This window comes from Herpailurus yagouaroundi, unplaced genomic scaffold (genome assembly GCF_014898765.1).
Source record: "Herpailurus yagouaroundi ecotype Mexico unplaced genomic scaffold, PumYag 165, whole genome shotgun sequence".
Lineage (NCBI taxonomy): Eukaryota > Metazoa > Chordata > Mammalia > Carnivora > Felidae > Herpailurus > Herpailurus yagouaroundi.
The window spans coordinates 11220648-11234754 of record NW_024412406.1 but is presented as its reverse complement, the minus strand read 5'-3'; the positions used below and the strand labels follow the sequence as shown (position 1 = coordinate 11234754).

Sequence of the window (14107 nt, the reverse complement as noted above, 5' to 3'; positions counted from 1 at the left end):
ACCCGGGCCGCGCGCCCGGCTCCGGCCCTAGCTCCATTCCTCCTCCAGTCGGCCCGCGGCCGAGCGCGGCCATTGTTCGCGGCGCAGCTCCCGCCCCCTGGCGGCGGTCCGGCCCCCCGCAGTAGCGGCCGCGGCTGGCGCTGCGGTGCTGGCGCCGGCAGGCTGGGCCTCCGGGCGAGGGCCGTTCCCTGAGGCCTTGGGAACGAGGGGGAGAGAGTGATTGGGGAGCGCGCCCAGTCCGCAGTCTCCCTGTTCCCCGCTCGGCTCCCAGGCCTGGCTCCCCGCCCGCTCGGCTGCAAAGGGTGGGCCTGAGGCAGCCCCTTCCACACCTGCACTCAGCAACTGCCTCCCCCGCCCAATTGACCTTCTGCTCTTCCTAGACGCCCATACGCGCCCGGATTCTCTGCCCTTACCTTTCCCAGGCTCTCTGGCTGCCCCCCTCTGTTCTGCTGGGGACACGCGACCATCCCGCGTCTGCTCCGGCCGCCGCTGTGCGATGCACGGTTTAGCAGATCCTGCACCTTTCCAGACGCTGGGAGGAGGGGGGCGGGGGAGGAGGGGAGGGGGTTAGTGCAACTGTCTCGCCCAGAAAACACTAGTGATCAGTAATCACCTGCTGTCCAAGATCGGCAGCTTAGCCAAAGAGCCTCCTCCACCAAGAAAACAAAAAACAAACAAACAAACAAAAACCCAAGAAACCGTATTTGGTCACATGAAAAAATCCTTGGAGCCAAAAATGAGGACCATCTTAGAACAGTGCCCTAGATCCTAGATGATTGAGGCAAGAGTGCCAGAAAACTCGAGTTACTTCTTGATTCGTCCTGGTTTTGATGTGGGTTACAGATGTCTAGACGACTTCAACCCGGCTAAACCCAGTGAAATTCAACCCTTCATTTAGTAAATGGCACCAAAAATAATCTGGCAAAAAAAATAAGTCTAGAAATAGAATTATTACTGTGTTTTCACAAACGTCCCCATTTGCATTATTATTCCCAGGGTTCCTTCCCAGTATCAATCTCCACCTGGAAAATGTTTACCCAGCCTGTGATTTTAGTCATCACCTAAAACTGACAGTTCTATCTACAATTGGGGAGACAATAATAGTCTAGTTAGTGGTTAAGCCAAGGGCACCAGAATTAGATAAGCAAGCCTCCTTATCCACTTGCTAACTGGGCTAGGAGAATGTTGCTTTTCAATGAGTCCGTTTATGCTTTTGTTCAGGAGATTACGTATGATAATATGTATTTAAATATGATTATATATAAAGCCCTTTAAACTGGGCCCGGCATGTGGTAAGATAGCAGCTACTGCTACATTTTCCTCTTAGAACTCTTTCTTAAACTCCTTCCCCTCTTCCGTTCTGCCAATTCCTTCACACTTAACATGTTTACCCTCCCTAAATTTGCACTAGTCCTGGATTAGTGACTTCAAGCTACTCAAACTTAGCATCTAGTCAACATTTAAATACTTGTTTGAATGAATACATGCCCTTCCTACAAGCAGTTCTCCTGACGAGTCTGTCACTTCCTGGCCTTTCCATAGGCTCTTGCTTCTCCCCTGAGTCCATCTCCCCTCACCTGATGAAGAAAATCATCCTTCAAATAATTCCAAAATCAGCTCCTTGAGAGGCATTCTCTGACTCCTCTGCGTGGGCCAGGGCTGTCTCCTGACTCTCTCTTCTCTGACATTGTTGGTGTATTCAATTGTTTTGAGCCCATCTCTCCTCACAGACAGTGCATCTTTTCAGGGCAGGCTCTGGTAACCCCAGCATCCAACAGCAAGAGGGTGGAAGTAAATGCATTTGGATTAACGGATGAGTTTATGCTTTGGCCAATGACTCTAGAGTGGTCAGAAATTTCATCCCCTTTAATTTAGATAATTGAAGTTAACTGAAAACTGTATCTCCACTGTAACTTTTTCTTATAACCAATTTTAAGTCTTTGGTTATCCACTTGCTAACTAGGAAACCATGGGCATGTTACATTTGTACCCCAAATAGATTGAATTTTTACTACTCTGTTGAGGAGGACATATTTTCCTCTATCCTGCTAGGTTCTTTGGATGGTAAATTGATATAAAGCAGATTAACAGGAAATACATTAACAGCATATACCTATGGGAACCCTATAAGCACATGAGACCCAAGGACAAATCAGACAATTGAGGTTTATATGCCATCCTAAGCTAAGGAATGGGAGAGGAGTATTGAGCTTCAAATGGGAGGAGGGTGATTCAGAGGATGATAAGAGCCGATGTTTTGTAATTAGATGTTTGCCCTGCCATACAGATAGGTCACTCAGATAAACCATATCTCTGGTAATAGCTCTCTCTCTCTCTGCGCCAGACCCCCTATCTAAATTCTTTTGGGTAGTAAAGAGAGAGATAAAGCTTTTCTTGGTCTGCTGGTCTTGTCTTCAGCTCAAGACAATCTACATGCCAAAGTGGCATATTTGAGGGTCACGTACTTTGCTCCCCTTCAAGCCACAATATTCAGAGAGAAATTTGTTGTTAAGCTTGAAGCTGCACTTTCAGTTGCATGAGGTATATGGCATCAGTACATGAAATCACCTGAGTGACGTGGAAATCTACACATAAATCTATAATCTTCTGAAGATTTTACTTTAAAATAAAATATTCATATAGGAGTTGAAAATAATGGCTATTTAAAGAAGAGTGATCCTATTAGCAGCTGACTAAAACAAAGCAACTCATTTATCAATGCATCTTTACCAGGTACCACTGTAGTCACATATTCAACCATCAGAAAAATACGCTTTCAAATTCATCTTTGTCAGGTTTGAGCAATTTGGTTTTTTTTTTTAAGTTTGTTTATTTATTTATCATTTTGAGAGAGAGAGAGAGTGGGGGAGGGACAGGGAGAGAGAGAATCCCAAGCAGGCTCCCCACTCTCAACACCACAGAGCCCAATGTGGAGCTCAAACCCACAGAACTCAAGATCAGGACCTGAGCTGAAATCAAGAGTTGGATGCTTAACTGACTGAGCCAGCCAGGTGCCCCGGTCCTCTTTTCTTATATATATATATATTTGTAAAGTTGTTTGGGGCTGGGGGGGGAGTGGGGGTTGGTTTTTTGTTTGTTTGTCTTTTGTAATTTCTACACACAACATGGGGCTCAAATGCTCTTCCAACTGAGCCAGCCAGAAGTCCCCTCTCTTATATTATTACATCTTTTTCCCTTTAAAAAAAAATGTTTATTCATTAATCTTGAGAGAGAGAGAGTGGCGGAGGGCAGAGAGGGTGAGAAGGAATCCCAAGCAGGCTCCGCGCTGTCAGTGCAGCGTTGGACGCAGGGCTCCATCTCACATATAGTGACATCATGACCTGAGCTGAAATCAAGAATCAGATGCTTAGCCGACTGAGCTACCCAGGTGCCCTTTAATACATCCTTTTCTTAATGTCTGTTTCCCTGTAAAATTCATGTAGCCCCAGTGCCCACCATATAAGCTACTCTCCTTTATATACTTATATCGACATATTTTTATCACTACACAGTATGTGTTTCTTCAGCTCCTTAAAGACAGGAACAATGGCTTCCTTATCTTTGCTTCCCCAGCATCCGGCACAGTGATCAATACATTTTTGTTGAATGAATGGAGTAGTGAATTTGACAAACATTTACAGAGTAGCTACTATATGCCAAATACTATTTATGGCCCAGAGACACAGAGCAATGAAAAAAATCTGCAGAATCTTTCTCCTCCTGGAACTTACAGAGGAATGAATGAATAGATAAATGCATGAAATAAGCACTTCTAAATCCTTTACCTCTATTAGAATACCATTCTGAAAATTCCCAATGTATTTGCGTGTTCACAAATAGATTGTTTGCAACTCAATATTTTTTCCATAATAATGATGACAAGATAGTTATTAGGTATCAGTTGTCTAAAACACTATACTAAAAAAGAATAGAAATAAATTATAAATATAATCATTAAGAGTAAGGAAACAAAATTTTATTTAATGAAGTGTACAAAGTTTCTGTTAAGTCTTAGGAAACATAATGCTTAACAAATATTCTTGAATAATAATAGGGAACCAATTGTGCTTAGATTGACTTTTCTTTTTCCATCATATCTATCATCTCCCCTCCAAAACTCTCAATTTTTTCTTGAATATATCTATACTTTCCACCACACCCAGAAATCTGACATTTTGATTTTAACTTACTAGATTTGTAATGGCATTGTTTAAGTTTCTATTTCAAACTTAAGTCCTAAGCTGAAATACAAGATGCGATGCTTTTGTAATCTCCTTTTTCATTTTGATCTGTTTTATCATCTGTAAACTGGGTTCTTTTATTGAATATGAACTTGTACTACATTTATCTATAGTACAATGCACTCATAGAAAGAATTCTTCTCTTCATGGGTATTTTTCTTCTAGCCTGGGTTCTTCCTCTGTCTTTTGAATGCCATGTTCCATTTTTGTATTATTATTACTATTATTATTAGTTTTGCTGCAATGATTGACATAATTTTTATGCTCATTTTACTCCTGCCTAATCTAGGAAGCTGTCTCCAGACCTATTATTAGCTTACCATCGCTCAGTAGAACGTCTAGGGAAAATAAAATTATGTTTTGTTTCATTCATTTCATTTGTTTTAGGGATGGGATAGTGTGATACTGTGATATAATACAAAATACTTATGTGGCACAAAGCTCCTAAAACACTTGTAATACCCCTAAGTGATAAAAGTCATAGAAGCATCTTTTGCTATAATATTTGGGTTTTTTTCCAGCTCCTGATACAGCTACAGAGTATTAAAGGTGAAAGGAGAATCTTCTGGTATTCATAACAAGCCCTTTTCAACCCCACCTGAGTTTATGTTAATGAGGTGACTTTTAGAAAGCCCCTAAGGATGGAGGCTGTCAAAGGAACCAACCACATGTTAGAGAGTTGAAACTTTTAGCCCCACCCCTTGACCTCTAAGGTTTGGGGAGAGGCTGGAGATCACCAATGACCAATGATGTAATCATCCGTGTCTACATAATGAGACTGCATTAAAAACTCAAACTGAGGAAGAGAGCTCCCAGGGGTGCCTGGGTGGCTCAGTCGGTTTAGCATCCAACTCTTGGTTTCAACTCAGGTCATCATTACATGGTTTGTGGGCCTTCTTGGGATATCTCTCTCCCTCTCTCTGCCCCTTCACCCACTCATGCACGAACTCTCTTTCTCTCAAAATAAATAAGGTATCTTTAAAAAAAAAAAAAAAAAAAAAAAAAAGGAAGGGAGCTTCCAGGTTGCTGAGCACATCAAAGTGCTGGAAGAGTGCAATGGCTGGGGAGGACTTGGTCGTTCCCTTCGCCCAGTCCTCGTCCTATGCATCGCTTCAGTTCAGCTGGATCTGAGATGTAGGTTCTCATAATAAACTTTTAATCTAGTAAGTAAGTGTTTTCCTGGGTTCTGTGAGTCACTCTGGCAAATTATCGAGCCTGAGGTTAGGGTGTGGGAACCCTAGATTTTTACCGAGTCAATCAGAAGCACTGGCGAAAACCTGGACTTTCAATTAACATGTGAAACTGGGGGAGTGGGACAGTCTTGTGGGACTGAGTTCTTAACCTGTGGCGTCTGCACTAACCCCAGGCTGTTCGTGTCAGAATTGCTTGGTGCTGAAAACCCATACATTTGATGTCAGAAGTGTTGGTGTGAGCAGTAAAGAAAAACTATTTTTCCCATTTAGTGGGTGTCCAGAGATCAGAGAATTGGTCGGTGGTGTGGGAAAACATCCCAGAGAAAGAATCTATAATTTGGCTTTATTCTACCATATTTACCCTAACTTTCTGATACTTTTCTTTAAAACATATATATATATGTACAGATATATATATATATATATCTGTACATATATATAAAACAAAGGCTAGAAATGTGCCTTCTTTATAATTATTTAAATTTCCTTGCAATGGAAATAAATTTGTAACATCACTGAGCAAGAGGGATGGCAGGAAGATGGCAGGTGTTGTTTCTTCTTTTTTTAAGTTTATTTATTTATTTTGAGAGAGAGAATGCGAGCAGGGGACGGCAGAGAGAGAGAGAGAGAGAGGGAGGGAGAGAGAGAGAATCCCAAGCAGGCTCTGCATGTGTCAGCACAGAGCCGATTCAGGACTCGAACCCCCAAACCATGAGATCAAGACCTGAGCTGAAACCGAGAGTCGCACACTTAACCAACTGAGCCACCCAGGCGCCCCCACAGGTGTTGTTTATTAAATAAGTTCAATGACTTCTTCAAACACTTTTTCATTGTGACTGTTTTGAGAGGCATCATCTTAGCAATCACCTCTCTCTTTCCTTATTGTCCCCCCACCTTTTCAAAAGACTTCATCATTCATAGGCTATTCTTTCCCTTCCCATTTGTAAAGTAAGAAAAAAACTGTACATTTCAGCTATTTGTGACTTCTCATTCTTTCCTCTCTTTGATAATTATCAAAGACACTCTGAATTAGTAATATATTGCAGCGTAATAAACCATCCCAAAATTTAGTGGCTTAAAACAACAGCAGTTTATTTCGTTGAAGCAGTTTGGGTAAGGCTCCATAACCAGTCCCTGCTCCATTCAAGCTGAGCCTGAATCATGTAAGTGTGCACTTACTCACATCTGTAGTTGATGCTGGCTGTCAGCTGGGACCATCTGTCAGAACACCTACCTGTGGCCTCTCTGTAGCTGCGTGGCTTCTTCACAGCATGGTGGCTGGGTTCCAAGAAATAAGAAGTCAAAGACAAGGGTGCCTGGGTGGCTCAGTCGATTGAGCGTCCGACTTTGGCTCAGGTCATGATCTCATGGCTCGTGAGTCGGGGTCCTGCATCGGGCTCTGTGCTGACAGTTCAGAGCCTGGAGCCTGTTTCAGATTCTGTGTCTCCCTTTCTCTCTGCCCCTCCCTGACTCACGCGCGCACCGCACTCTCTCTCTCTCTCTCTCAAAAATAAATAAACATTCAAAAAAAAATTTTAAAAACAGAGGTCAAAGACATAAGTTTTTGGTTTTTCGTTTGTTTTGTTTTTTTTCAAGTAAGCCCTACTTGCAACATGGGGCTCTAACTTATGCCCCTGCAATAAAGAGTTGTATGCTCTACCGACTGAGCCAGCCAGGCACCCCAAAGACATCAGATTTTTAAGACCTGGGCTTATAAACTGGCATAGACATACTGTGAATTCGGCCATAATCTATTGGGCCCAGATTCAAGGAGTGGAAATTTGACCCCATCTCTCTATGAGAGGCATGTCGAATAATTTTAAAGTCTGATTTAAAACTGTGTACATTCTCTGAAACATATCACCTTGTCTTTTCACTGTATTGTCTCTGTGTTAAAATAAAGGTGACATTGAACATTTCCTTCCATGGATACCTGGGTCTGCGTGAATCATGGCTGCTGACTTCACTCATCTAACACTCTCCTTGCCCACTGAAGACAGTTGCACACCTGAATTATAGAGATCACAAAAACCAGGGTCAAGAGGAAAGGCTTAATACACTTTTCGAGTCCACTCTCCTTGCCAGGTCAAGGGGAGGCTTTGGGCAAGCTAAAGGAGTTGACAATTGCATCATCAGAAGAGATGAAGGGGTAAGTTGGAAGCTGGAGGAAACCCCAGGCAGTGATGTACAATTGTAACATTGAATCGTGCTATGTTTCTGGGACATACTGCAGTTGGAAGTGGGCCATGCTGCCAGTGAGGAGCTGAGACATGACCTGGGGAGGGACCAGCAGAAGGCAATCAGACAAAGTCATGCTGACTGGCGTCACTCCGAGCAAGGGTTACTCCTTTTTCTCCCAGCCTTACCCCAGCATCACCTGCAGGCGAAAGTCATTTGTTCATCATATATGCCTGTTCAACATATATGCCTGTGATGGGGGGTCTAGAACATGTTCCCCCCAAAATAGGACCCGTTGGCATACTGAATATTTTAAGCTGAAGAAATTTGAGAAATAGCATGTGCAGGAGTAACTTTCTGATCTTCTCCTGAAACAGGAAATAAAACCCTCATATGAGAGGTGCCCTCCCTATACCCAGAGGAAAGGAGCTCTCTCATCACCAAACGTGAAGGGACACAGAAAGTATCTGCACAAACATTCTTGCTAAGTTTTTGCCAGTTTATTACACTTACCTCATAACCTTTGTCCCATCATCTTCCCACGATTCTTCATCAAACCTAGTATAAACGCAGGCAGGTTTGATCATTTCTTTAGGTATTCATTTCTTTTTTTTTTTTAATTTTTTTTTCAGTGTTTATTTATTTTTGGGACAGAGAGAGACAGTGCATGAACGGGGGAGGGGCAGAGAGAGAGGGAGACACAGAATCGGAAACAGGCTCCAGGCTCCAAGCCATCAGCCCAGAGCCTGACGCGGGGCTCCAACTCACGGACCGCGAGATCGTGACCTGGCTGAAGTCGGACACTTAACCGACTGCGCCACCCAGGCGCCCCAGGTATTCATTTCTTTATGAAGGCTCCTGCATCACGTAAAGTTTATATTAAATAAATATGTATGCTCTTCTCTTGTTAATCTGTCTTTTGTTACAGAAGTGCCAGTTGAAAACTTAGAAGGGTAAAGAAAAAGGTAAAGAAAGGTAAACAAAAAAAATTTTTTCCCTCCTCTGCACCTGCCAGTGACAGTACATGCCACATATTAAGAAATTGTCTGGTGCTTGTCTGTAACCCTGTCTGCTCCATGAGCCCAAATTCCTGCTCTGTTATTCTCTCCATGCTGCCTACTGCCCTCCAACACACACACACACACACACACACACACACACACACACACATCTCTTAAAACCTGATATACAACTTCTTCTATCCAGTACCTGCTAGACTCGATGCCCAGGACCGCACACACATGGTCTGACCCTCTCTTCTCCTTCCCTCTTCTACCCCAGCTTTGACCTCCAACCTTTACTGAGTTTCAGTTGATCTTACCACCCCCACCCAGAGCTGTTCCAACCTTCTGTGAACCTACACTCCTAGCTCCCTAGTTTGCTTGCAGCTGCTCTGTGGAGCATACCCTTGACCTTTCTGAGAGTCATGCTCACAGGACCACCACTAGGCTAAGCAGTGTGGAAGGCAAAGGACACAGGATCTCTTGACACAATCCCACTGAAATGCTCCAGATCTTCACAATCTGAACGGTGCCTACATTTTTGCATCGTCTCAATCTAATTATAGCTCTCCAGGCAAGACTTCCCCAATATGGTTGGTGCACAGTACAAGAGGCTCCCCTAACAAGAACTCTAGGAAACTTCTCCATCCCCTGACCATTTTACCCTCTCTTGTGTATGAGGCTTTGGGTTCTCAGCTAGAGGGTGGAGCAGAGGAACTGTGGCCCTTTTGCCAATCTTTACCTTGACTAATCTGCCTCACTGTTTTGCCCCAAGTGATTGCAGGTCCAATTTCTCACTTTTAAAGTTGCTCCAAACTCGGGTAAATAGAGCTGCCTAGTTTGGGGCCTTTTAATGTTGGAGGAGCAGGTGGGGGTCTCATTGGCCTGCTCAACATTTTAGTAATAGTGTAGTATTATGACCTGTGTTTTAAGCCTATCAATATCAGTTTTATTAACTCCTGTTTAAATAACCATCTAACAATTTTCACCCTGATGGGATGAGTCCTATGACTGTCTTTCTTCCTTTCTTTCTTTTTTTCTCTTTCTTTTTCTTTCTTTCTTTCTTTCTTGCTTTCTTGCTTTCTTTCTTTCTCTTTCTTGCTTTCATCTCTACACCAAACATGGGGCCTAAACTCACGACCCCAAGATCAAAAGTCGCATGCTCTTCTCTGACTGAGCCAGCCAGGTGTTCTGACTGACTTCTTTGTCTCTTTTCTTCACCCCTATCAATATTTCTTTCCTTTATCCACCTTATTTCTTAATAGCCATTTTAAATTTTTCATCTTCCTAAAACCAGCTTTGGACTCTTCCCTCTGCCTCTCCCATTCTGTTGTTAACTAATAGTTTAATAAGCATCTGTAAGACTAATGAGGGGAAGCTTAAGACAGCAAATTCCACAAGGCTTCTAGACTGTTGCTTAGTTATGCAGCACTACTCTTATAATGGGGTGCCCCTGTGAAGGCGGCTCCCTCAAGCACAGCGTTTACCATAACTTGGATAATGGGCATTTTTAGTAAGTGAATATCCTGATTATCATGAAGCCAGTCCTACATGGCTTGCATATGAAACATATCAGCTGCTTCTTCTATGGTGTTCCACTTGCATTTATAGAGACAGTTGGGTAGTCTCCCTTCTCAGGGTAAACAGATCTTACAGTGGCTTTTATCCAGTAAATGAGGCTAGCTGTTCCCTCAGGAACAAGTGTCTGGATCAGGTATACCCATCTGTGATTCTTCATTAGTAGCTGTGGGTCCTGTATGAACCCAGACCTGCTCTTCCATCTACAGCATTCAAAACCAAAGCCACTCCCCATAAATTACTCTGAAAATCCATTTTGATAAAGGGTCTTCAAGAAACTGATGATACCTGACCACAAAATGGCACCCTGCCACCCTATACTCCCTGTTTTCAGTCATTTCCTGCTTTTGCCCCCTTCTAATGTGGACTATCTTATTGGTGGCCAGAGGTCTTAGAGGCACTCTCTGCTGTGCCTGCGTAGTTCTTCCCTCTGAGGGGGGCTTTGAGGCCAGTGGCCTAAGCTCCTATCAAACAGAAATCTGAGCCTGATCTAGCATCAAGGCTCAACTCAGCACTCTGTTTTATTTATTTATTTAAAAAAAAATTTTTTTTTAATTTTTGGGACAGAGAGAGACAGAGCATGAACGGGGGAGGGGCAGAGAGAGAGGGAGACACAGAATCGGAAGCAGGCTCCAGGCTCTGAGCCATCAGCCCAGAGCTCGACGCGGGGCTCGAACTCACGGACCGCAAGATCGTGACCTGGCTGAAGTCGGACGCTTAACCGACTGCGCCACCCAGGCGCCCCAGGATTGCATTTTCTTATGCATCCAGTAAAACAACTCCCAGGGAGCTGTATCCGTCTCTAAACTCATCGGTAACTTTTACCTTTAGCAAATTGCAGCATAGACGGTGCTTCATCCTTTAGGGACCATGTGGACACCTAGGAATCAAATGTTCTTCATCCGCAAACCTTTCATCCTTTCTCTTCCCAAACTTCCAGTTGGCTGGCTCCACACAGTGTCAGGGGTGCAGAGTGACACCAGAAGACTTCTTAATACACTGGCAGGCCTCACTGTCGCTGGTAGGTATAGACTCTTTTTCCTCTACCCTCTGTAGATTCCAAGTATCTTAGAAGCTCTCTGTCGGGAAAGACTAAATATTATAACAAAAAATGCTCCTATCTCGCCTGTCACTCAGGAAATTACAAGGATTTTAGGAGCTCTGTGTCAGGAACTGGAGGCAGAGACCAACTATGTATTTCTTCTTATGTCACAAATGCCTTTAAGAGACCTTTTTAAATGTACCCCTCCAGCTGGACACAGCTCCATAAGCACAAGTGTTGTTGATTAGGTATCATCCTTATGCCAAGGAAAAGGGAGTGAGCAGAAGATGCCCTGAATTTCCAGTCTCGCTGGCCCTCAGCTGGGGCTTCTGTGTAGAGCTATCCAAACTGGTGAGCACATGGTCTCTGCGCTGGGGGGCCAGTCAATTTCCTTAAGCTAGTTGGTGGTTTGCTTAATACCCTTAGGTCAGAAATGGTCTAACCCCTCCCACCCCACTCCCATGTTAGCCCCACTTTTCTACTTCCATTCAGTGAGTGTCTGCCCTGTCTGTCTCCTCCTTACAGACTAAAGGATTGAAAACCCTCATCACTAGATCTTATCAGGGCACAGTTTTCCCTTTTCCCAGCATTCCTTTGAATAGGGCTGCGGCAGGCCTAATGAATACTGTCAGAATTACCCTTGGAGCCTCTAAATTCAGAATACAAAGCCAGAAGCCATCTAAAACAGGATTAACAATATCAAGTATGGAAACATTTGACCTATGAATTCCCAAATTCCAGACCATAAATAGGACTGATCCAAAATATCATGAACTGTAATTCCATGGCATCATTTCAATAGACATGCATAGCTTTTATGTGAGGACAGGATTCTTTGATAAAATATGTCTAAGAAGCTGTGAGCTCAATAAAGCTAAAGCTTCTTTACCGTAGGATCCCTCAGAGCCTTTTTTCTGCCAGTATGGTTGGTGTCTCCAAGAAGGAAAAGGACATGTTCTGTTTCCTAAATTTATATGACCATAGGAACTTTTTGGCAGGGAGCACATCTATGGAGCATATTTTGGGAAACATTAAGGCACAGAGACTTAGACACAGAGGGACTCTGCCTGTAGATGGAGCCAAAGGCTCCAATTCCCACCTAGGTTGGCAGATTTCTGGTAAAACAAGAAAGGTCATTTACATTGCTAATTTCTCCCTATATCTTTAATTATCAACTAATCTTTTTTTTTAACTGATCTTTTTTTTTTTTACTGTTTATTTATTTTTTGAGAGAGAGAGAGAGACAGAGACAGAGTGTGAGCAGGGGAGGGGCAGAGAGAGAGGGAGACACAGAATCTGAAGCAGGCTCCAGGCTCTGAGCTGTTAGTACAGAGCCTGAAGCAGAGCTCAAACTCACAGACCGTGAGATCATGACCTGAGCTGAAGTCAGATGCTTAACCGACTGAGCCACCCAGGCGCCCCTTAACTGATCATTTTTTTAAAAAACAGACTTAATATTTTTAAGATTTCATTTTTAAGTAATCTCTACACCCAACACGGGGCTTGAATCCACAACCCCGAGTTCAAGAGTCACATGCTCCACTGACTAAGCCACACAGGTACCCCCCAAAAAAGACTTAGTTTTTTAGGTTTAGGTTCTTAGCAAATTAAGTGGAAGATACAGAGATTTCCCATATGCCCTCTGTCATCACACAAGCATTGCTTCCTCCATTATCAACATCCCCCACCAGAGTGGCACATTTATGACAACTGATGAGCCTACATTGACACATCATTATCATCCAAAGTCCATAGTTTATATTAGGGTTCACTGTATTGTACTTTCTATGGATTTGGCCAAATGTATAATAACATATGTCCACCAACTGATCATATATATATATGTATATACACACACACACACACACACACACACACACACACATATAAAACATGTGGCTCATACTTCTTTTCTTAAAATTTTTTTAATGTTTCTTTTTGAGGATGGGGAGGGTCAAAGAGAGAGGGAGACAGAAGACCCGAAGTGGGGTCCATACTGACAGCACAGAGCCTGATATAGAGTTCAAACTGATGAACTGTGAGATCGTGATCTGAGCTGAAATCAAGAGTCAGATGCTCAACCGAGCCACCCAGGTGCCCCTGTTTGTTTGTTTTTAGTTATTCATCAAAGTTTAGAGAATATATTGTATCCTTTAAAAGAACTGGATGCTGCTTCCTTTCCAACCAGGGCCTGGCAGAACGGTTCCCACAAAGAAGGGTGGCCAGAAGAAGAAGGGCCATTCCACCATCAACGAGGTAGTGACCAGAGAATATACCACCAATGGTTATCCGCGCTGATATAAGCTTATGCAAGAAGACATATTTCCTGTTACTCATACTAGCATTATTCACAAGCACACCTATGGAGTGGGTTTCAAGAAGACACTCGCAGAGGGGCACCTGGGTGGCTCAGTCAGTTGGGCGTCCGACTTCGGCTCAGGTCATGATCTCACGGTTCGTGGGTTCGAGCCCCGCATCAGGCTCTGTGTTGACAGCTCAGAGCCTGGAGCCTGCTTCGGATTCTGTGTCTCCCTCTCTCTCTGACCCTCCCCTGTTCATGCTCTGTCTCTCTCTGTCTCAAAAATAAATAAACATTAAAAAAAAAATTAAAAAAAAAAAAAGACACTCGCAGAGATCTGGAAATTTGCCATGAAGGGAATGAGGACTCCAGAGGTGCACATTCACACCAGTCAGTGCTCAACAATGCTGTCTGAGCCAAATGAATAAGGAATGTTCCATATTGTATCCATATGCGGTTGTCCAGAAAATGTAAGGAGGATGAAGATTCGCCAAACAAGCTCTTTATGTTAGTTATCTATGTACCTGTCACCACCTTAAAAAATCTACAGACAGTTAATGTGGATGAGAACTAAC

At 43.3% G+C, this 14107-nt stretch overlaps 1 protein-coding gene and 1 long non-coding RNA gene across 3 annotated transcripts in view; both read right to left on the bottom strand.

The window, feature by feature from the left end:
- STAU2 (staufen double-stranded RNA binding protein 2) overlaps positions 1-530 on the bottom strand; it is a 313378-nt gene extending 312848 nt beyond the window's left edge. The window contains exon 1 of one of the 2 annotated variants that reach the window (XM_040487583.1): positions 414-530. Coding sequence is in view for 1 of the 2 variants with exons in the window: in XM_040487582.1 (XP_040343516.1) it covers positions 414-467 (54 nt within the window). In the remaining variant the exon portion in view is untranslated. The remainder of the gene's footprint in view (positions 1-413) is intronic. The other variant, XM_040487582.1, reaches the window with a different exon arrangement.
- A 6556-nt stretch (positions 531-7086) lies between these two features.
- LOC121038330 (uncharacterized) lies at positions 7087-13605 on the bottom strand. Its single transcript, XR_005794296.1, has 3 exons — positions 13419-13605; positions 10593-10595; positions 7087-7097 (listed from the first exon to the last, which is right to left on the bottom strand). It is a non-coding gene; the product is annotated as an uncharacterized LOC121038330 (long non-coding RNA).
- Positions 13606-14107: the final 502 nt, after the last annotated feature.